This window comes from Stenella coeruleoalba (genome assembly GCF_951394435.1).
Source record: "Stenella coeruleoalba genome assembly, chromosome: 12".
NCBI classification, from domain to species: domain Eukaryota; kingdom Metazoa; phylum Chordata; class Mammalia; order Artiodactyla; family Delphinidae; genus Stenella; species Stenella coeruleoalba.
This window is the reverse complement of record NC_137158.1, coordinates 69,703,012-69,726,131: the sequence shown is the minus strand read 5'-3', so window position 1 is coordinate 69,726,131 and position 23,120 is coordinate 69,703,012. Positions and strand designations below refer to the sequence as shown.

General features: G+C 39.1%; 1 protein-coding gene across 1 annotated transcript in view; it reads right to left on the bottom strand.

The window, feature by feature from the left end:
* ZC2HC1B (zinc finger C2HC-type containing 1B) overlaps positions 1–23,120 on the bottom strand; it is a gene marked incomplete at its 5' end in the record, with an annotated part of 35,944 nt that overhangs the window by 6,478 nt on the left and 6,346 nt on the right. Inside the window, 6 exon segments of the mRNA XM_079939620.1 lie at positions 2,789–2,894; positions 6,346–6,485; positions 16,541–16,679; positions 17,207–17,326; positions 19,614–19,691; positions 19,693–19,794. Coding sequence (XP_079795746.1) covers positions 2,789–2,894; positions 6,346–6,485; positions 16,541–16,679; positions 17,207–17,326; positions 19,614–19,691; positions 19,693–19,794 — 685 coding nt within the window.

Below are 23,120 nucleotides of genomic sequence, written 5' to 3'. Positions count from 1 at the left end.
AGACCAGACAGATCCCTGCCTTCTTGAAACTTACATCCCTTTATCTGGGGGTGGGGGGACAAGAAGGAGATAAACAAACCTGTAATGAAATCAGATGATGATAAATGCCATTTTGAAAAACTACAAAGAGAATTATGGAGGCCTCGATCACTTCTAAATACAGAGGCTGGGGGTGAGGTACAAGGGGAAGAGGACACTCAGCAGAGAACTGGAGGGAGGGAGGGAGGGAGGGAGGGAGAGAGACAGCAGTGCAGATCAGTGAGGGAGGGCTTTGGCTTTCAGCAGAGAGGGCAGCCAGTGCAAAGGCCCTGAGCCGGAAGTGAGCAGGAGCAACACAGGCCGCTGCAGCTGGACTGAGAGACAGTAGACGGCGAGGTCCGGTGGTGGTACAGAACCTAGTGAGGGCCCTGCTGGACTCTGCCTTTTACTTGGCAACATCACAGTAGTTATAACCACGGCTAACTAGTCAAGAACAAATGTAATACCGTTTTGCTTAGATCTGCTGGCCTACTCCTCTGTTTCCTAGTGTATCAAATTGGTGTCTTTGTAGCGTCCCGCTGAATGCCACATACTGGGACACGGGACTGCTAAGCCCTAATTCAGGACCGTTCCACTGATGCCTTGCTGCTGCTTTAACGAAATTATTTAGTTCACAGAAGGAAACTCTTCCCCTATTTTCAACACTACGCCTGCCTCCCCCGATTCCCAGTCTCTTTCCAGGTTTACTAGAGTGGGGAATGAAAGTCCTGGACTCCGAGGCTGTACTCAGATTTGACTTGGCACACCGTCAGAGTTGTCTAATCCCGATGAATTAAGAAATATTCCCTCTTGGCAAATAAGCTTCAACCTCAAAATCAAAAGGATGTTTTTCACTGGAAGGGAAGCATTATAATATATTCGTTGAAAAAATAAGAAAAGAAGCTATAGTAGAAAGAAATTGTCTTTTCTGAAGGACACTAATTGTTACACTTTAGAAAAAAGCTTGTTAGTGGAAGTTTTACCAAAAGAACACACATATAATTTGAATTCTTTTTTTTCTAAGTGAAAACTAAAACCTACCCCATTGTTAAGTTTCTGCAGATCAGGAAAAAACGAATGATTTGAGTTTAGATGGCTGTGGGGAAATTTTTAAAATATCAATTCAATTTTTAAGCCCATGATAAGCAACTCATGAGGAATTTAAAAACTAATGATAAAAATTTCTAGCGCTATTATTACTTTGACTGTGAAATTGGCACTTCTTATTCTGGTTCTGATAATACCTTCAAAATAAGACTTGTGACCAGATGGGCCAATATGATCATGAATTAATTCATATTGCCTTCATAGCACATGCTGATCATAAAGAAGAATGCGCATTATTACTAATGCAGCTCAATGAAGAGAGAAAGCACAGTAGATATCTAATCCAGCTCTGCTGTTTACCAGTTGTGTGCCTCAGTTTCCCTTTCCATAGATTAAAACATTTGGAGGATTATTGCGAAGATTAAATGAAATGGGTCAAGCATATAGTAAGTACTATAATGGTGGTCATACCTTTTCAGTTATTTGAAGAAATTATTTCATTCTAGGAAGGAAATTCTTCCCTTTTTTCTTTTTTTCCAGCCTTACTGAGATCTAATTGAATATAATGTATAAGTTTAAGGTGTACAATATGATGATTGATACACGTATATATTGCAAAATGATTACCACAATAAGATTAGTTAACACACCCATCACCTCACATAGTTGCTTTTGTGTGTATGTGGTGAGAACATTTAAGATCTACTCTCTTAGCAGTTTTTAAGTATATAATACAGTACTGTTAACTAGAGTCACCATGCTGTACTTTAGATCCTCAGAACTTATTCATCTTATTACTGGAAGTTTGTACCCTTTGACCAACATCTCCCCATTTCTCCCACCCTACACTCCACCCATGGCAACCACCATTCTATTCTCTGTTTTTACAAGTTTAACTTTTTAAGGTTCCACACATAAGTGAGGGCATACAGTATTTGTCCTCCTTCTCTCTGACTTATTTCACTTAGCATAATGCCCTCCAGGTTTATCCATGTTGTCGAAAATGGAAGGATTTCCTTTTCTTTCTTTCTTTTTTTTTTTTTTTTTGTGGTACGCAGGCCTCCCACCACTGCGGCCTCTCCCATCACGGAGCACAGGCTCCAGACGCGCAGGCCCAGCGCCCATGGCCCACGGGCCCAGCCGCTCCGCGGTATGTGGGATCCTCCTGGACCAGGGCACGAACCCGCGTCCCCTGCATCGGCAGGCGGACCCCCAACCACTGCGCCACCAGGGAAGCCCTTCCTTTTCTTTTTATTGCTGAATAATATATACCCCATCTTTATCCATTCATCCATCAACGGACACGTCAGTTGTTTCTATATCTTGGCTATTTGAAAAATGCTGTAATGAACATGGGAGTATGGATATCTCTCTGAGACAGTGATTTCATTTTCTTCTCTTATTTTCAACACAAAACCTGGCACACTGCCATCTCCTAACTTTAATCTCTTTTTAATTTTACCAAACCAGAGAACATTGGTTCTAGACCCTGCTGTTGTAATCAGATCTAACTTTGTACATTTTCAGAGTTGTCTAATCCTGGTAAATTAGGAAATATCCTTTCTTGGCAAATAAGTTTTAACCTCAAACAAACCCACGTATCTTTATATCCCAAAGCAACTTCAGATGTCATAGCTTTTGCTGACTGCCAGCAAATCCCAAAGCCAACAGTGGCCCCCTCTGACTCTGTCATTCGATAGTTGAGATGCTCACTCCAACTCACCTGGCCTGGTTGGGACCACACTGGCCTCCAGGGCCCTGTTCTGCAGCAGAGCTCCCACAGCACTGGTTACAGTCGTTCCTCCTTTTGGACTCATCTGAACCCTACCCTACAGAGAGAGAGAGAGAGACAGAAAGAGAGACAGAGAAAGAGACAGAAAAACATAGAGACAGAGAGAGAGAGACAGATAGAGACAAAGACAGAGAGAGAGGGGTCAGAGGGGAAGAGTTCTGTAACCTCAGGTAGCACACAGGATGTAAAGCTGTCTCCCCTTCACCAGCAGCAGGATGGAGTCACGTCTGGGACCTGCGACACCCAGGGGAGGGGGACACGCACACCCTGTACCTTAGTAGCCTCATTCCTGTCCTCCCTGCTGGGGCTCAAAACCATGTCTGGGGTTTTAGAGCTTTCATTCCATAATCAAGCCCTTGGTGGAGTGGTGATATGTTAATCCTGTAAAATTAGTTGTATGGAGACATAAGAAATCACTTAATGTCAATAAGGATAGTTATGGAACATTTTAGTTTTTCATTACACTTGAAGATGATTTTGTTTTTAAATACATGAACAGAGAAGAAAAACAGACACTGGCAGGCAGCAAGTGTTTTAAACATGGAATTCCAACATCTCCATGCCACTCCCCTCCCTGCTGAGCAGCAGTAGCAGAACAGTCACAGTAATACAGAAGAAGGACCAAAGGGTTCCTTGGGAGCTCCTTTGTATACTCCTTTTTACCTCGCTACTGATCCCTCAACATCTCCATGGCAACTCCAGTATAAAGATAACCTGTTCCTCCAAGTGAGAATCCTCACTTGGGCAAGGAGAGCTAGGAGGCTAGAGCAGGCAGCTCATCCCCAGCCAAACAAAGAAAGCTATTTTCAGAGGCCCACACTGGTCTCTTTTGGTTAAGGGTATAACACATTTTTATACTTGATTATGTTTAAAATAGAAACACATTTCAGCTGTGCTGTTAACAGCCCTTCAAAACTGAAACAACACCTCCCTTTTTGTTCTCCTTCTCAATAAGCTCCACTATTAGGCAGGGCCCCAGAGTGGTGAAGCTGGCATAAGGGAAACAGCGCTGCTGTTCAAATACACTCTACAGCGAGTTTACTCAGAAAGCAAGCAATTCAGAAAGCAAGCAATTTTTCTTCTGTGTTCCCAATCACCACTTAGCTCTGGAAAACAAGGAGAGGAACAGGGCCAAGTCACTGGCTGCACTCAGGACAGCCAGCTGGCCTTCTTCAGGAATAAAAAGCACTTCCGTCCGCTGCTTCCCTCTGCTCCCCTTGGGCCCACTGACGCCCACTAACTTTGTGGACTGGTTAGAAGAATCGTTCGAAGAAATATAATGCACCCTTTACTGCTTTAGTAAGTATGGAGTTGTCCTTTTTCCAAAACTAAGTTGAAGTCAAGCCCAAAGCAGTCATATTCCCCACCAAATTGTGGGGCCTATCCCACTATAGGAAAAGACCATGAGAGGGGAAGGAGGGCGGGGCAATGTGGAAAGAGGAAAAGGCCAGGGCACCCTGTGTGCAAGGCACTGTACTGGTATTACCTATAATCCTCCCAACAGCTCGGCAAGACACACGTTAAAGTGAGCCTCAAAGAATTGAAGTAACTTTTCCAAGTTTACCTGTAGATAATATAAAACTGAAAGTCAAACCCTGACTACTGACTGAAAAATCTGGGCTCTTTCTACATTGCACTGCTTCCCGTGATATTTCAGGTGTAAAGATTGAATCTCTACAACTATATTTATCATAACCACCTTGCCTGCCCCACCAACACACCTATCTCCTGCCTCCTGTGTTCCTTTATCTAGATGTGTTCCTTTATCTAGATGTGTCGTATTATCTGCCAGGCTCTGGAGCTAAAAACCTTTCTGCCAACACTGATCCTCTTTTACCTTATACTCGATCAGCTTCTCCGTCCCAACAATTATTTCTTAAATCTACCCGCTCCTCCACACTCACACACACACACACCCCATTAGTCTTCTTACTCTGAGCCCTCATTTTCTTTTCCTGTTGCTGTGGCTTCTAACTGGTCTCTCGCCAAACCATCTTGAACACTAACTGCAAGGGTGATCTTTCTAAAAAAGCAATTCCATGTCACTCCAATCTGCACTATGTGACCAGTTTACACTGCATATAGAATGACACATGAGGCCAGTGATGGATGGTTGGACAGAAAAGCTGAGGTGGTCAGTCTGCAGGGAGAAGAGAAAGCAGCAGCAGAGCAGGAAGAAGAGACAAGATGGAAAGATGGACAGGAGGACTTCCTGGGTTCCAGGGAACTTTCAATTCCTGCTTCCAGGCCCTCAGGCTGGTTGGCCTCAGATTTAGGGCACCTATTCACTTAATCCCCTTTTTCCTCCTCTCTGAGCCAGCCTGGCTTAAAGCCCTTGTGGCTCTGACGCTCACCTGGACTGTCCCATCCCGTCACTCAGCCACAGGCACTCTAGGCTTTGCTCCACGTGGCGGGCTCCTCAGGCCACGAGCTGGACACTTTGTGCACAGTGTCCTTCCCAACTTCAAATCTAGACTGGTAAACCCATCTGTATTTTGCAGAAAGTATCTGCTTCTCTTTGAAGCCTCTGCTGAATCACAAGTGGCCTCTGCCTCCATCTCGCTCCTGTATATGCCAACCACTACACCTTCCTACTGCACTGTTTCCAAGGCCACCTCCTCCTCCGAATCACAAATCCTTGGTCAACCAGCACTTGGCACAGTGGCTGCTTCAGCACAGATATTCAGTAACTGTCTAGTATATGCTGAGCTAGAGCTCAGGTCCATAGTCCGTGGGGTGTGCTATCGTTAGAGAGGGTCCCATCCCTATTACATATTGGATATCATGGAAATCTTTCTAAACATGCTTCATACTGTTAAGTATTGAGAACAATTTAATCTTTTCTTGGTATCTAAGCCATGTTTATGAAACTAATGGTTCTCATGGTATGCTGTAAGCTATGTCCCCGGCACCTTTGATGTGTATGGAGCTGTCTGCTCTCCCCAGTGTTGTCTTTATAAATCTATTGTCTTCCTGGTCCAGTGTTATTTTACTTATTTGTACCTATTTATAACAGCTGTTTTATCCATTTACCTTCAATTGCTGACTCCGGCTTTGAATAGGGTGAAGACCCCTCTCCACAGAGCAAACACATGACCTGTAGAACAAGGCCTCCCTTGTGACGGCTTCCCCCACTTAGGCCAGTTTCACCTCAGGTTCAAGAGTCTTTCTGAGGTGGTTAAGGCTGATAACCACCATTGCTTAGAATTTTACCGTAATACTATAGAAGCACTACTTATACATCTAAGGCTTCAACCTAAGAAGCTTCAAACACTGTAGAAAATTTTTTTCTACAACACCCAAAGGTGCTGTTAGCTGGGAAGCACCCCTCAAAAAGAAGCCAAGTCCCATGAAGATGAGTGACAGTAATTGGCTATCTCGATCCTCACACTTCTCAGGATGGGTAATTTAGGTTCCCTAGCAAATTCTACCTGCTTTCCCTAGGCATGTAAGGGCACAAGAGCCAGCACTTGGGGAGAGATATTCACCTGTGACCTGGTTGCCAATTTGGCTGCTGTCTGGGCTGGATAAAAGACTCGGCGAGAAGACTGATCCTTGCAGAAATTAATGTGTTGAGTGGCTGCGGTTTCATTAAATCTCCTCATACAATATGGACACCGAATATAATCTGAATGTAAAGATAACAATGAAAAAGCAATTAACATTTCAAAAACAACTCTGGAAGGGACTATATGAAATGAAGTAAATACAATATGAACTCTGCTCCAACATGAAAGAGAGGTACCAAACTCTGGTTTGAGACAGGCTATTCCAGAGGGGGAGACATGCAAGGGCTCAAATAAAGGACAAGGTTTGGTAAATTTTTTCTACCTATGCACTTATTTCAGTTAAAAGTGTTCCCTTAAAATGTTTACATGCTATGTTGCTTTCTTAGAAAATAGATTAATTATATATACTTCGGAACTTCCCAATTAAATGAATTATTTAGTGAACGATTATGTAAAGAAAGGAGTCCTAGAATCACAGAATATTGATATTGATGACTGAAGGGCACAGAAGATTCAAAAGCCCCAGCTGTGGTACTGAGTGGGACAGAAGTTTATACAAAAGTTATGGAGCTACAGAGGGAGTAAGATGTTTCAAAATGTGGGTTTGGGGGATGGCATTTGAAACCAATGTCACAGTCCTTCTGCAGTGGCCAGATTTTCCCACTGAACTCCTAAGTGAGGAGGCAATTGATATGTTCAGAAAGGGGGTTAGGAAAAGGGAGCAGGTGAGGGTTCAAAAACAGAAAAGGGAAGAGCTTCCTGTGTTAGAACCTCTCTGGCAGCCCTGAGGGCACGGGGTCCTCTGAGGTTCTGGGGAATACCCATTGGTCTCAATTTGTCTCATTTGCAATTACTAGACAGTGGGAAAAAGGAGAAGTGAGAAAGATCTAAGGTCTTCTCAGAACGTGGAGATGCTCACATGTTCCAAAACCAGGTTGGAGCCTCCTCCTCCAAAGCAAGGGGGACCATGGGGGTCGTGTTGTTTTGTTTTGCTTTAGGCGCCTGGAAGGATGACAAAGTGGACATGTGCAACGTAAGAGAATAACTACCTCTTTCCCCAGGAAGGGCCTGAGATAGCACCACCTTAAACTCTGTGTGGAAGTTTGGTTTAGCACAGAGTCAAAATTCCTACACGTGTGAATGGGTATTTAAGGCAGTGAGGTCTTCAAAGTTAAGAGTTTTTTGAAGACATCTTTTAAAGCAGTTTGGGGAGTTTTCTACTTGAACAAATCATTTCCTAAAATGAATACTCATAAAATGAAAGAATTGGAATATGTAAGGAATTGGAATGAAAGAAATGGTTAGCACTTAACCTAACAGTTTATTGCACACTCTGGAAGGCATTACTTCATCATTAATTCCATACTTACTGAACACCTATTATGCTCCAAGCAACTTGGGGATATAATGTCTCTGTAATCAAGGACTAAGCATTCTAATACAGAAACAAAATTTTCCCATAGTGACAAATTCCTTGAACAAAATAGAACAGGACAAAGTAAAATAGAACAAAATAAAATAAAATAGAAATGGTGAAGGCTATGCAGCCTGCCTGACTGGTTCTGAGCCTGAGCTCTTCACCTATGTGTGTGAACTTGGGCATGTTTCTGAACCTCCTTAAGCTTCAATTTCCCCAGTACCTACATATCACCTGTATCATTGAGTTGTTATGAAAGTTAACTATGATAATCCACAGTAGGGCCTGGTACAGTGGGTGGGGAGAACATGCTGTAACTATAAGGAAACAGGCCCAGCCAGGTTGTGTTCCAACTATCAAACAGGAAAGAAACTGCTTATGAAAACTAAAATAGGAAGTGCCATTATCATGCAGGACTCATTTACGATGGTGCAGAAAAACATCTAGAACGGGGTTCGTGGTTCAGGGGTTATTTCTTTAGTTTTACCGGCTGAAAAGTCAAGGTTTATATCAGAAATGCTGCTACCATAAACCAGACTCAGTTTGGGCAAAGACAGTGATTATGGCAGTGACTGTGTTGCTTCCTTAATCCCACTTGTCCATTCATTCATTGTGCCCTTCTGTGTGTTTGGCACTATATGCACTGTGGAGGAAACCAAGTTGAAGCGTAGTATTTCCCTGCTGACAAAGATCTTAGAGACGACTAGAGGCCTAGGTAAAGAAGCAGACAATTACCACTCCGGGGAATAAGCTTTGAAAGGAGGAAGCACTAGGTCCTCCAGGAGTCCACAGGAGGAACACGAAGCCCAGACTTTAGGGGCAGAGGAAGAGAACATCAAATATACTGAGAATGCAAAAACTCTTTTCTTGCAACAATAATTTGAACACAGCATGGCTGAGCTACACGTTCGACCCTCGTCTCAATCTGAGTCACCTCTTCCTCTATCAATAATGATGTCATAAAAATCACTATGTGCTATCTATTTCAATAGATAATGAGTTATAACTAATTAACTTATTAATTAATTTATTTTTTGCCACACCGTGCAGCATGCAGGATCCTAGTTCCCTGACCAGGGATAGAACCCGTGCCCCCTGCAGTGGAAGCTTGGAGTCTTAACCACTGGACCACCAGGGGATTCCTGATAATGATTTTTAATGTCTTATTCCGTATCTCATAAAAGATTAAAGTAGAAAAACAAGCATCATTTAAAAATGCAAGCACTTTGTTGAGTACCCATGTCTACATAGCCCTGTGAAACGTGGACCAAATGTCCCAGGACCACTGAAAATCCCAATTGTAAATATTCTATATCACTGCCCTCATAAACTGTCACACAATCCTGGAAAGTTGAATGATTGGCAAACTTACTTAAGTCAGTAAGAATTAGAATAAATACATGCACGTCACAAAAACTGAGCCATGAAATAAGGAATCATGCTGGAAAAAAAATGGAAATTACTTGCGAACTCATACCTACTAGGCCATATGATTAATAATACTAGTAATATCTGTATAAATTTTCTAAGTATTTAAGCTGGAGAATATATGGGCTAATATAAAATCCCTGCACAATCAAAATAATTGAATAGTAATGAAAATGTGCTATTGGAGGTAATCATTTTGCTTGGTGCATAAAATTATAATAAGGGCATAGAGAAGAATTTAATTATAAAACTGTATTTTAGCATAAAAATGTAAAGGGCAGAAAAATAAACTGTACACTTGATGAGGCCTGTACACAAAGGGAATTATTTATTTTAAAGAAACAATAATCCCCACATTTTAAATCCAATGTGGAAATTAGAGAAATTCACACAGCAGACCATCTGACATGGTTTCACTATTCAACTAAAGAACTAGAAGGTAGCCATCAACCCTGCAGCTTCTGCTATTAAAATGAAGTAGTTCTCATAAAAGATGCTTTTATTATACAAAGCTTCTTGCTAAAGTATTATCAAAATCACAGCCATAGATCTTTCTATGGAACATCTTAAGACAACACATGATTTCAAGTTAATTTTCATAAGCACCTAGCAAAAATGAAGCAATTATTAAGAGTATTTTCTGGTACTGAAGTTCAGATGATTTATTTTACGGATGATTTTTATAGTATTACACTTTGGTTTTGTTTGTTTTACTTATTTTATTTATTTATTTTTTGGCTGTAACACTTGGCTTGCGGGATCTCAGATCTTAGTTCCCCAACTAGGGATCGAACCCGCGCCCCCGACAGTTTAAGTGTGGAGTCCTAACCACTGGAACACCAGAGAATTCCCTTTTTATACTTTTTAGAATGAACTTTGAGGAATAAGTTATGTGCATTAAAATGCACCTATTTTAAGTGTACAGTTTGAAAAGTTTTGACAAATACATACATTTGTGTAACCACCCCAATTAAAATATGAAACAAGTCTATTACCTCCAAAAGTTCCTTCATGCCCCTTTTCAGTCAATAATTCCCCCAAACCCAGACTCAAGCAACCAAAGATCTATCTTCCTGTCACTAAAGATAAGTTTTACCTCTTCTATATCTTACTACAAGACAGCATCCATGGTGTGCTACATGTATAGTTGCACTTTCTTCTTACTGTTCAGTTGTATTCCATTTTGTAAATATTCCACAGTTTATCCATCCACTTGTTGATGGTCATGTTCAGTTTATGCTACTTAAATGGAGCTGCTATAAACATTAATATGTAAGTCTTTTTTAAGGACATGTTTTCCATTTTTTGCACAAACAGCTAGGAGTGGAATCACTGTATAGGTAAGTGTATGTTTAACTTAAGAAAATACCAAAGTGGCTGTACTATTTTAGACTCCCAGCAGCAGCAGCAGCAGCAGCAGCGTATAAGCGTTCCAGTTGTTCCATATCTTAACCATCACTTGTATTGTCAGTTTTTTATTTTAGCCATTCAAGTGGGTGTGTAGTGGTATCTCACTGTGGTTTTTTTTTTTTTTTTGCGGTACGCGGGCCTCTCGCTGTTGTGGCCTCTCCCGTTGCAGAGCACAGGCTCTGGACGCGCAGGCTCAGCGGCCATGGCTCACGGGCCCAGCCGCTCCGCGGCATGTGGGATCTTCCGGGACTGGGGCACGAACCCATGTCCCCTGAATCGGCAGGCGGACTCTCAACCACTGTGCCACCAGGGAAGTCCTCTCACTGTGGTTTTAATTTACATTTCCCTGATGAAAATGATGCTGAGTATCTTTTCACATGCTTAATGACCATTATTTTGTGATGTTCTGTTCAAATACATCTCTTGCCTTTTCCTTATTGGGTTGACTTACTATTGAGTTATAAGACTTCTTTATATATTCTTGATATTTGACTTTCATCAGATACATGTATTATAAATATTTTCTTATCCTGTACCTTGCCTTTGCATTTTCCTAATGGTGTCTCTCAAAACTAATGTTTTTAATTTTGGTGAAGCCCAATTTATCAACTTCCTTTTTAAAAACCTGTTGCTGCATTTTGTGTCCTGCTTAAAAAATCTTTGTTGACTCTTAGATAAAAGATGTTTGGTTTTTCTAGAAATCTTATAGTTGTTGCACTTTATAGGTCAATGATTCATTTTGAATTAATTTTTGTGTATAGTATAAGACTATCCTTTCCCATGTTGAATTACTTTTGTTAAAAATCAACTGCCCATAGATTGGGGGGAGATCTATATTTAGATTCTCTTTTCTGTTCAATTGATATATTAATACCAAATTTCCATGATTACTGTAACATTATAGTAAGTCTTGACATCAGGTAGTGTAAGTCCTCCAATTTTATTCTTTTTTCAAAACTATCCTGGCTATTCAAGATCCTTTGAATTTCTGTGTAATTTTAGCATCAGCTGGCCAATTCCTACTTGGCAAAGAAAACTTGCAGGGATCTTCACTGGAACTACATTGAGTCCATAGATCAATCTGGGGAGAACTGACATCATAACACAATGCATGAGTCTTCCAAACCATGAAAATGGTAAATCTCTCCATCTATTTTAGTCCTCTTTAATTCCTCTAAGCAATGTGTTGTGGTTTTCATTTTAAAAGTCTTACACATATTTTGTTAAATATATGCCTAAGTATTTCATGTTTTTTACATGATTGTAATGGCATTTTTCATTTCATTTTTTCAGTTGTTTATGCCTAGTGTATAGAAATACAATTCACTTGTGTATATTGACCTTATAACCTGAAAGCTTGTTAAAGGAACTTTTAATTTCAGTAGCTTTTTTCGTAGTTTCATAAGATTTTCTACATTTACTCATTCATGATCATGTTGTCTGTGAATAAGGATAGTTTTACTTCCTCCTCTCCAATCTTTAAATTTATGTGTATGTATGTATGTGTGTATAAAATATATAATTTTTTCTTATTACACTGGGTACTATGTCCAGTATAGTGTTAACCAGAAGTGGTCAGAAAGGACATCCTTGCTTTTTTCTTAAATTCAGTGGGAAACTGTTCAGCTTTTCACCGTTAAGTGTGATATTAGCTGTAGATTTTTCAGAGATGTCCTTTATTAAAAGGAAGTTCCCTTCTATTTCTACCTTTCTAAGAGTTTTCTTTTTTAAACATGTATGGGTATTACATTTTCTCACAGGCTTTTTTCCTGTAGCTACTGAGATGATCACATGCTTTAAAAAATATTTTGTTAATATGATGAATTACATTTACTATTTTCTTCCTTCTACTTAATTTAGGTGTAATTTGTTCTTCTTTTTTTTTAACTTTTTTTAAAAAATAAATTTATTTATTTATTTTTGGCTGTATTGGGTCTTCGTTGCTGCGCGCGGGCTTTCTCTAGTTGTCGTGAGTGGGGGCTACTCTGTGTCGTGGTGCGCGGGCTTCTCGTTGCGGTGGCTTCTCTTGTTGTGGAGCATGGGCTCTTCAGTAGTTGTAGCACACGGGCTCTAGAGCACAGGCTCAGTAGCCGTGGCACACAGGCCCAGTTGCTCCACTGCATGTGGGATCTTCCCGGACCAGGGCTTGAACCCGTGTCCCCTGCATTGGCAGGCAGATTCTTAACCACTGCACCACCAGGGAAGCCCTTTTTCTAACTTTTTAAAGAGGAAGTTTAAGGCAATTGATTTAAACCTTTTTTCTTTTCTAATATAAGCATTTAAAGCTATAAACTTCCCTCTAAGCACTGCTTTAGCTGAATCCCACAAATTTTGGTATGTTTTCATTACCATTCAGTTCAAAATATTTTCTAATTTTTCTTGTTCTTTCTTCTTAGATCCATGGGGTATTTAGAAATGATTTATTTCCAAATATTCAGGAGTTTTCCAGCTATATTTTCATCATTAATTTCTAATTTAATTCTGTTGTGGTCAAATAACATAGTCTGTATGATTTCAGTCCTTTTAGATTTATTAAGACCCACTTTGTGGTCCTGCACGTGGCCTATCTTGATTGAACGTTACATGTGTACTTGATAACAATTATACTCTGCTGTTGCTGTGTATCACACTATAGCTATAGATGTTAATTGGGTCAAAATGTTACAAGCATTTCAGACTGATAGGTCTTCTTGATGAATATATCTTTTTAATTATTATCTCTGTTAATAATACTTGCCCTGAAGTTTACTTTTCCTGATATTAGTATTAGCTACTCCAGTTTTATGATTATTATTTGAATGCATATCTATCTTTTCCTGTGCTTAACATGTCAATCTACAATTGTTCAGACACTGCTGGTACTTCTCTTTTTATCCAGAGGAAAAGCACAAATCATAAGTGTACGGCTCCATGAAATGCTCACAAACTGTGCACACCCGTGAAACCAGCCCAGATCAAGACACAGAGAGTTCCCACCAATCCCCCTTGAGTTGCCTCCTAGTTGTCCCCACCCCTCCAAGTAAAATGACCTCCTGACTTCTAATCTCAGAGACTGAAACCTGAAGCTTCTAAAAAATTGAGTTTCTGATATTTATAAATAAGGAAGTCTGCATTCCTGCCATCCTTTGAGAAATCAGATCCAGCAACCTTGGGTGTGCGTTCCTTTGAGGCAGCTGTGTGCTGAGGCAGGAGCAGCTGTCCCTTAGGGAGGGTGTAGCCTCTCTAGGCCCACCTGGCTCACCTCATTTTGTCACCTGCCTGGCTTGCTTATTTGTGTCTTTATATTTAAGGTGTGTTTCTGTGGAAAGCATATAATTGGACCTTGCTTTATTATTCAGTGTGACAATCTCTGCACTTTATCCTAAGTGTTTAGGTCATTTATATGCAATTGTCCATATGGTTAGGTTTAAATCTATCATCTTGCTATTTGTTTTTATCCTACCAGGTCTTTGTTCCTTTTTTCCTCTTTTCCTGTCTTTTTTTAGATTGAATTTTTTTCCATTTTATCTCCAGTCTATGTATTGTCTTATTAGCTATACATCAATATTTTTGAATGTTTACTCTAGGGCTTATTAATAGGGATCTTTATGATATAATACTCTATCTTCAAACAATGCTATACCTATTCATGTATACCATAAGAACCTTTCAACAATATACATTCATTTTCCTCACTCAACCTTATCCTATTATTTTCATACATATCACTTCCAAATGTTATAATACCCATGTTATTACGTACACTTTAAAAAGTCATTTATAACCCTCAGCTAACATTATACTCAATGGAAAGCAAGACAAGGATGTCTGCTTTCACCAGTGCTATTTAACATGATATTGGAAGTTCTAGCCAGAAGGTTTAGACACAAAAAAGAAATAAAAGGCATACAAATAGGAGAGGAATAGGTAAAATTATCTCTGTTCACAAATGACATAATCAAATATGTAGAAAACCCTAAAGATTCCACACCAGAAACCAACTGTTAGAGCTAATAAGCAAAATTCAGCAAAATTGCAGGACAAAATCAACTCACAAAAATTGCCTGTACGTCTATACACTAACAATCTGAAAAGAAAGTCAACAATTCCATTTACAATAACATCAAAAGAATAAAGTACTTAGAAATAAATTTAACCAAAGAGGCAAAAGACTCATACACTGAAAACTACAAAGCACTGCTGAAAGAAATTAAAGAGGACGTAAGTGAATGGAAAGACATTCCATGTTCACGGACTAGAAGACAATATTGTTAAGATGACAACTACGCCCAAAGTGATGTACAGATTTAATGCAATCCCTATCAAAACTCAATGGCATTTTCAGAAATAGAAAAATAAACCCATCCTAAAAATTCATATGGAATCTCAAAGTTTCTAAATAGCCAAAATAATCTTAAAATACTCTCCACTTCCTGATTTCAAAACATACTACAAAGCTATAGTAATCAAAACAGTGTGGTACTGGTATAAAGATAGACATATAGAAAAATGGAATAGAATAAAGAGCCTAGAAATAAGCCTTCATATATATATAGTCAATTGACTTTTGATAAGTGTGCCAAGACCTTTCAATGGGGAAGGTACAGTCTTTTCAACAAATAGTGCTGAGAAAGGTACCACATGTAAAATTAGATATCCAACTTCCAATGATCTTACTTTATACCACATTCAAAAATTACTTGGATCAAAGATCTAAATATAAGAGCTAAAACTATAAAAACTGTTAGAATAAAAAACACAGGGGAGAGACTTCAAGATACTGGAGTATTTGACATCAAAAGCTAGGCAACAAACAAAAAAATAGGTAAATTGGACTTCATCAAATTACTTTTGGGCATCAAAGGTACCATCAAGAGAGTGAAAAGACAGTCCACAGAATGAGAGAAAATATCTGAAAATCCTATACCTGATAAGGGATTCGTGTTAACATTAATCTAATCATGCCTCTGGACCTAATTTCTAATTTACAAAAAAACAGGGGATGGAGAAACAAGTTAAATGTTAATTAATATGACTTAAAAAGCAGACAAATCCAGAACATGAGACATTCTAAAAGATAAGTGGCCTGGCAGGGGTATTGTGCAGGATTAAAAGGGACTAAAGAGACAACAAAAGACAATGCATGAACCTTGACTGAATCCTGGATTGTGGCTGAGTGGTGAGGAGAGAGCTTCAAAAGACATTCTTAAGATAACTGGGAAAATATGACTTCATATATTTAGTGTGATAATAGTATTGTGGTTATGCAGAAAAATGTACTTAAGAAATGCATGGTGAAATAGTTATGGGTAAAGTGTGATGATGTTTAAAACTTACTTTTAAATATTTATGCCCCCTCACAAAAAAAAGAGAAAGAGATAAAAAATATGACAATAATGTCCAAATTGTCAAATTTAAGTGGAAGGTATATGAGTGATCATTGTACTATTCCTTCCTCTTTTCTGTGTATTTGAAAATGTTCAAAATAAAAAGCTGAGGGTAAAAAAGCTGTGGGCCACTAACTGTACAACTTGAAATGGTTAAAATGGTGATTTTATATTTTTATCTCAAAAAATTAAAACAGCGGTGGGTATTTGATGCTATGGAGCTATTACAGAACTGCTTAAACTGCTCTGCCCAGCTCCGTTCTCATATACCAGGATGTGAGGGGCATCCCCTGGAGTTCTGTAATGCCATGACACTGGGTACAGTGGTGCACTCATGTTGAGGTAGAGTTAGAAGGAAACACAGAATCTTTACACAGAATTGAAAAAAATAGGATAATATAAATTTTATGATAAATTTACTTTTATATAATTTAATTACTATTGTTAATTTTAGAGTTTATAGGAGGAAGGCATAATGACTAGGCCAAAAATCAAGCATAGCCTCAATTGGTTAAGAGTAAAATGTCAAAAGCAAACCAAACTGGACACACACCTAGGTTGATGGACGGAGGGGGTGGAGGTGGGAGAGGCTGGCCTTCTTTAATGGCTAGTGTACACTGCTTTGCTGATCGAATCGCAGTAATGAAGTCTTCATGTTTCTGTCTCCAGTTAGATTTTCTCATGGATTGAGGCTATAAAAAAATAAAACGTATACTAACCTAGACTATGTATCTCACCATTATAATTTTTTTTAAAGCTAGGATTTGAACTTACAAGAAACAGAACTGTGAAATTTGGAGAAAAAAGAGAATTTGTTTTCCAAAGGTACCAAAAGAGGTTTGGAAAATACAGTAATAAAATTTGCAAGTCACAATAGTGAGGGAAAACACAAAATAACAATCAGGAAAACAAAGAAATTACAAAACTTTAAAGGAAGACTTAAATGTAAGATTAAAAATGACTGTCTTCCAAGTTAATTGCTGAATTTAATGCTACTCTAATGAAAATATAAACGAGATTTTTTTGCCACATCTGGAAAGTATCTGAAATACATTTGGAAATCTAAGTGAGCATGATTAAAAAGAAAACAGTAAAGGTGGATTATACTTACATGACATTACACTGCATTATCAAGCAAAAATGAAACCAGAGAGCCAGAAAAAGGCTTTAATGTACTGAAGGAGATAATCAAGAACAGCAAGGAAGATATCGATAGTACCTTGGATTGAGGAGCCTTCCACACAGTGGGAATGTCAGTGCCCTGTAATCTTTGTTTTAAGGAATTGAAAGGTTTACGCTTTTTGTTGAACAGTTTTCTACGTATTGGTCCATGCCTTTCCTAGAAAAGAAGGAGTGGGGATTAAAATTTTTAACATGTACAATCACAAAGTTCGTAATGCCTCAGTGTACTCAAGCAGCCCCTGCTGCAGTGACTGGGTTGCACCTTCAGAGCCAAGTTCATTCTCTAACTCTCAAATCACAGCAGAGCAAATCCATCTGGCTCTCTTCACCCATGTTACACATAACGAGATATTGTGTTTGGGCAAGGTCAATAAAAGGCCTCTTCAGCTAAAGAAACTTACTTAAAATTTGGTCTTACATATTTAACTCTATCACTTGGGCTCAATGAATAGTTCCAAGCATTAAATAATGTTGAAAAGGCAAACTTTCTAGTTTAAGTTGAAATAAATTATTTCTGATATTCGGCTAGGTACTCACTGAAGCCAAGGAACTTTTCTTATTTCTTCTATTCTGTTTCCTGCCTTCACTGCTCTTAAATTCCAAAAGCACGTCATCCAGGAATTGAGTCCCAATAACCTTAACATTGTTTTCCCATCATTTTGAAGGAACTCTTTGCATACAGCAAGGGGAAACTTAGCTTCTTACCAGTGGAACCTTCTCAGAAAAGCTCTTCTTACCACTCAACATTTCAAAATTGAGTTTAACTGGGTTACTTTTCTACACACAGCAAATCAAACCACTTAACTCCTGAAAAGGAGTGGAGAGGTTTCAAAGAAATATTTGAGAACATCTGCAAGAAACAACTGGGACAACCATACCACGAATGAAAAATACACCAATTCCATTTAAGTTATGAAGACATTTTCCCTTAGTGTGTCCAAACATTTCACATTCATGAAGTCATTTATTTTAGAGCAAATCTAAGCTTATAATATTAAATTTTAAAATATTACAATACTTATAAGACAATCGGCAGAGAAAACTACTCCAGGCAGTAGACCTGTAAGTACTCAGCATTTCTGGTAAAAAAAAAAAACCAGGGAGCCAGCATGCAGAGCTTTGCCTGTGTACCATTTTTATAAAGTCTGCACTGCACCACTATGGGATTATGCCAGGATCTTTGCCTTCCACTCTTAAGTCCTCTTCCTTGGTGGTCATGTAGCTCACAACAGCTATCACTTAGACAGTTGCTTTGTCCAGACCCAAAAAATACAGGCTCCATGAAAAATCACTGCACCTGGCTACGAACAAGCCATACCACTTTAAACTGAAGGAGAGAGAGAGAGAGAGCAGACCACTTGATCAAATGCTCTTTGTAGCCTAGAAATGGGTCAGTGAAGTAAAACTCAAGAGGACCCAAGAATACTTGGCATTTAGTGATCCCTCTTCAAACGGTACCTTCTAGGTCTCAAATCCATTCTCATGGGGTGCAGTCCTGGGTTAGCAAAGGCAGCTCCCTAGTGGATTGTTGGGATACAACAGGCCCTGTGAGTTCCCCTTCTAGATCCAGCAAACTCTAGCTGCGGTTAACTAGAACAGATATTTCACTTTTAAATTCCCCACAGAAATAAAACCTACAACCTCATTTGGTAGTCTTTTGCCCCAAATGCAGTCAGGTTTATAGTCCAAATTCTTTAAGTTCAAAACAAGTCTCTTTGACCTAAATGTCCCAACAGTTCATTATCATCTTAGATTTTTGTTTTAAATCGTTTTTCTTGGGAACTCCTTCATAATATGGGGGGCCTACTACCTGTCTGTTTCCCTAATTTTGAAATAAATCAAGCTTTTATTCAACTTTATAGGCATCAATCCGGGGACCTGACATGCAGTTAGCTTGAATCTAATTAACAATTAGGTCTTGGAACAAGCCTTACATCCATTTTGTTCAAATTACATAAAACCCCTGAAACTAGAGAGTTCTGTCTTTATACGTGGCAAAGCAGGAAACAGAGGGAGGTTAAAGGACTTGTCAGAATTAGTGACAAATTTGAGGCTAAAAGCCAAGTTTCCAGATGCTCCAAATTCAATGTTCATTCCTCTTGACTAGCTAATTTCCCTGGTGCTTTGGCCTTAAAATTTGAATTTTTGATGCTTATAGAAAAGGCGAAAGAGCCAAAACCTCTCAAGAGACAATCAGCTGTGCCAAGATACTTTCATCTGGCTTCCTTTTAGTAAGAGGACCATGTTTAATAAGTTCCCTTTTGAATGGGGCAGCACTGATCTGCTTAAGTGTCCTCTGGGCCTGCCAGCCATAGGTTATGTACTTTTCTCCCCTTGCTTTCCCTCCACATCTGTCTTTAATCTTTGCCACTGTGGCCTCCTCACTGACTTGACAGTTCATTTAACTCCAATGAAACACATCTACAAAATGTCTTTATGTTTACCAGAACATCTGCTGCAAAGCATCTTCCACAGACTTCACAGGGAAATAATTCCTGATTGCCATCTGTATAGGATCCAAGAGCACATTATGTTAATTTCACAGAATTGCCTGCCCGAGAAGAAATGATTAACTGGAGGAGACCTCAATAGCTTGATATCCTCACTCTCTTTTCCCCTCTCCAACTACTTCCTTCTATTAGGAAGATCCTTTGTAAAACTCACCCGTTTTCCTCTCCTAACCTAGACTTCTCACTTCACTGAACAGATAAAGTCCATATGCTTCAGGCAACTAGAGTATAATTATTTAATATTTAATATATTCTTAAACTAACTGCCTGATAGCTTAGCTTTAGACATAAGTACAAAGTTGATACCCTAGTATGAAGTCATAAATAATCCAATGGTAACATCCTTTAAGACTGCTACTAGAATGTAAGGCCATGCATGTGCTAAATGAAGGCATGCCATTTTATCATGGACAGTATGAAAAGGGTTGCCTAGTCATTGAATTTACGGTAAACTTTCCTGAGAATGGCTTTCTCTCTCTTGATAAATCTCTTTGCCGGAAAAACTCCTACCTGAGAGGAAGGAAGTAGAAGAGGATGAAAGGGACCAAGTAGAATTGGTGGGCTTTGCTCCAAATCAGGAAAGACAGAGCCAATACAATGGAGAAGCACATGAGGATGATGAACACCATCCCAAGGGTGGTGCTTAGTGCAGGATCTCTTTATGGGGCCTGTGAAGAACATTCACTGCTGATGTTTTATATGCAGTAGAGAATGAGTGAAGGCCTACAATCATAATATGCTCACTACTTGCTATTGCCTTTTTTAAAATATTCAATTATTGTAGTGTTTTCCAAGTTAAATGAAGAATAAACTCAAATTAAAAAAAAAAACTGACTGACTGTGCCCACTATATCCCAATGCCTCAAAGTACCTGACCCACAGTAAGGTTCTCAATAATTACTTGTTACATGTATGGGTCAAACAAGAATTGAGTTTCTACCATAGGACCAATCATTCAATAAATAATTAAATGCCTGCCATATGTAACTCTGTGGGAATACTGAGAGAAACCATACATGGGTCCAGCATAGAAAAGGCAAGTATGTCCATAAATTACTTTAAATGAAGTTAGAAAAGCAAATCATTGTGGAATTCTGAAAAATAAAAGTTTTGTTTCATATTACTGCCTTTCAGTCCATCTGGAGTTGAGTATATAAGATTAAAAAAGCAGTTTGATCATGCAGAAGATTTTGTATTAGACTAGCCATTTGGGCTCTATTCTACAAACAAGGCGAGCAATCAAGGACACTGAGTAGGAAGAACCTGAAGAGAGCTGTGGAAGATTTATGTGACAAAGCTGAGGAGGGATGAATGGATGGTGGTGAGGATGGAAAGTGGGATATTAGTTAAAAGGCAGAAGATGTAGGCCTGAAATGGAAAGGAAAGAGGAAATGGGAGAAACTGTGGTCAAAGAATCAATAAGATGACTAGATGTGGGGGGAGTTGGGAGGTGACAGAGAGAAGAATGCTGAGGGACTGAGAAGACGGTAGAACTACGGATAGAAATAAAGAATTCGAAAAGAAGGGCCATCTTGTAAGAAAAATGACCTCAGCTTTGGAAATACTGAGTTTGAGATAGAGTCATCCAGCCAGCAGGATGGAAATGAGGGAGGTCAGGGCTAGAGACACAGATGTAGGCTTTGTTTGGAGAGTGATGTAAAGGCATGATATTGCCAGGGAAGAGGTCATGGAAAGAGAAGTACAGGGATGATCCCCAGGGAACTCCATATTTAAGGGCCAAGAAGATGATGATGATAAGCCAGAAGGAGAAGCAGGAGAGAACAGGGTCATGGAAACCATGGGAAGACGGTTTGAAAAAGGAAGGCCTGATTAACAGGAATCAGATGGTAGCTCATTACAGACACTGTTGATTTAAATGATTTCTTCTCACATCTGCCAGATGGTATTATATTTGCAGCACAGGTCATCCATTACAGCATACAGAAATACCACTCTTCCTCTCTGTTCTTCTGGCCTTCTAACTTTGTAAGAACTGGGTCTTAATTTTCTTTTTTTTTTTTTCCAGCAAGGATATCCCACCTCTCCACATACTTACTCATTAATAAAAGCTACTCATCCTAATTACAAAACTGCTACTTTTTTCTAAAATACTAATGAAGGATGATTTACTTTTATGACTATTACTGTAACATTTGTAGGGTGATTTCCTGTTCCCCAAACACTTTTCCTATGTAATCTCATTTAACTCCTCACAGCAATCCTATGAAATAGGGTTGATACTTTTTTTTTTAACAGATAAGAAAATGAAGGTTCAAGGTTAGGTGACTTCTTGAGGACAACAGGTAGTAAGTAGTAACAATGAGACTCAAACTTGAGTCTCTGTCTCTACAAGTATTAAGACTATTTACTCAATGATCACCATAAATAGAAAGACACTGTATCACTACTAACCTGCAAAGCAAATGGAAGCCCCTGGAGGATCAATGACCTTTGGTTTAAATCAGTGAGTTTTTAATTCAATGCGTTTGAAATAATAACAGATACAATAAGACTCAATTGAACACCTGCGATAGATGGACCACCACATTCTGAACCACATTCAACTTGGAAGCTTGACAGTGAGGAAGAAAGGGAACATGGAGAACCAAACACACAGATCAACAGAACCTTAAAAGAATCTTTTGAAACAACCAAGATGCCCTTCAATAGGTGAATGGTTAAACAAGCTGTGCTATATCCATACCCTGGAACACAGCTCAGCAATAGAAAGGAACACTACCAATACATGCCACAAACTGACTCAGTCTCATTGCTGAGTGAAAAAAGTTAATCTCAAAAAGTCACAGTGTATGATTCCATTTGTAAAATAGTCTCAAAATGACAAGTTTGAGGGGGAAAAGAGATTAGTGACTGCTAAGAGGTAGGGATGGTCAGGGAGGGAAGTGGCTGTGACTATACAGAGGTGGAATGAGGAAGACCTCTGGGTGACGGGACAGCTCTGTATCTTTACTGCGGTGGTGGTTATGCCTGTAATAACATGGTATGGAACTATAAACACTCCTTATATCAATGCAAACTTTCTGGTATTTACACTGTACTGTAGTGAAGATGTAACTTGGGGGAAACTGGATAAAGAGTGCAGGAATCTCTCTGTAATGTTTTGCAACTTTTCATGAATTATGTCAAAATTAAAAGTTTACATATCTAGGGGTTGGCAAATTGTGGCCAGTGGGCCCAATCAGAGGCTGCATGATCTTGTAAATAAAGTTGTAATGGTACACCGCCAGGCCCATTTGTTTGTTTATAAAATATCTACTGTCGTTTTCGTGCTACAACAGCAGAGTTGAGTAGTTTTAACAGAGACCTTATGACCTGCAAAGCCAAAAATTATACCTTCTGGCCTTTATGAAGTAGGTTGCCAATGAGTGAATGAGAATGTAGTAATTAAAAATGATTTGTGGGAGAATAACATGGAAAATT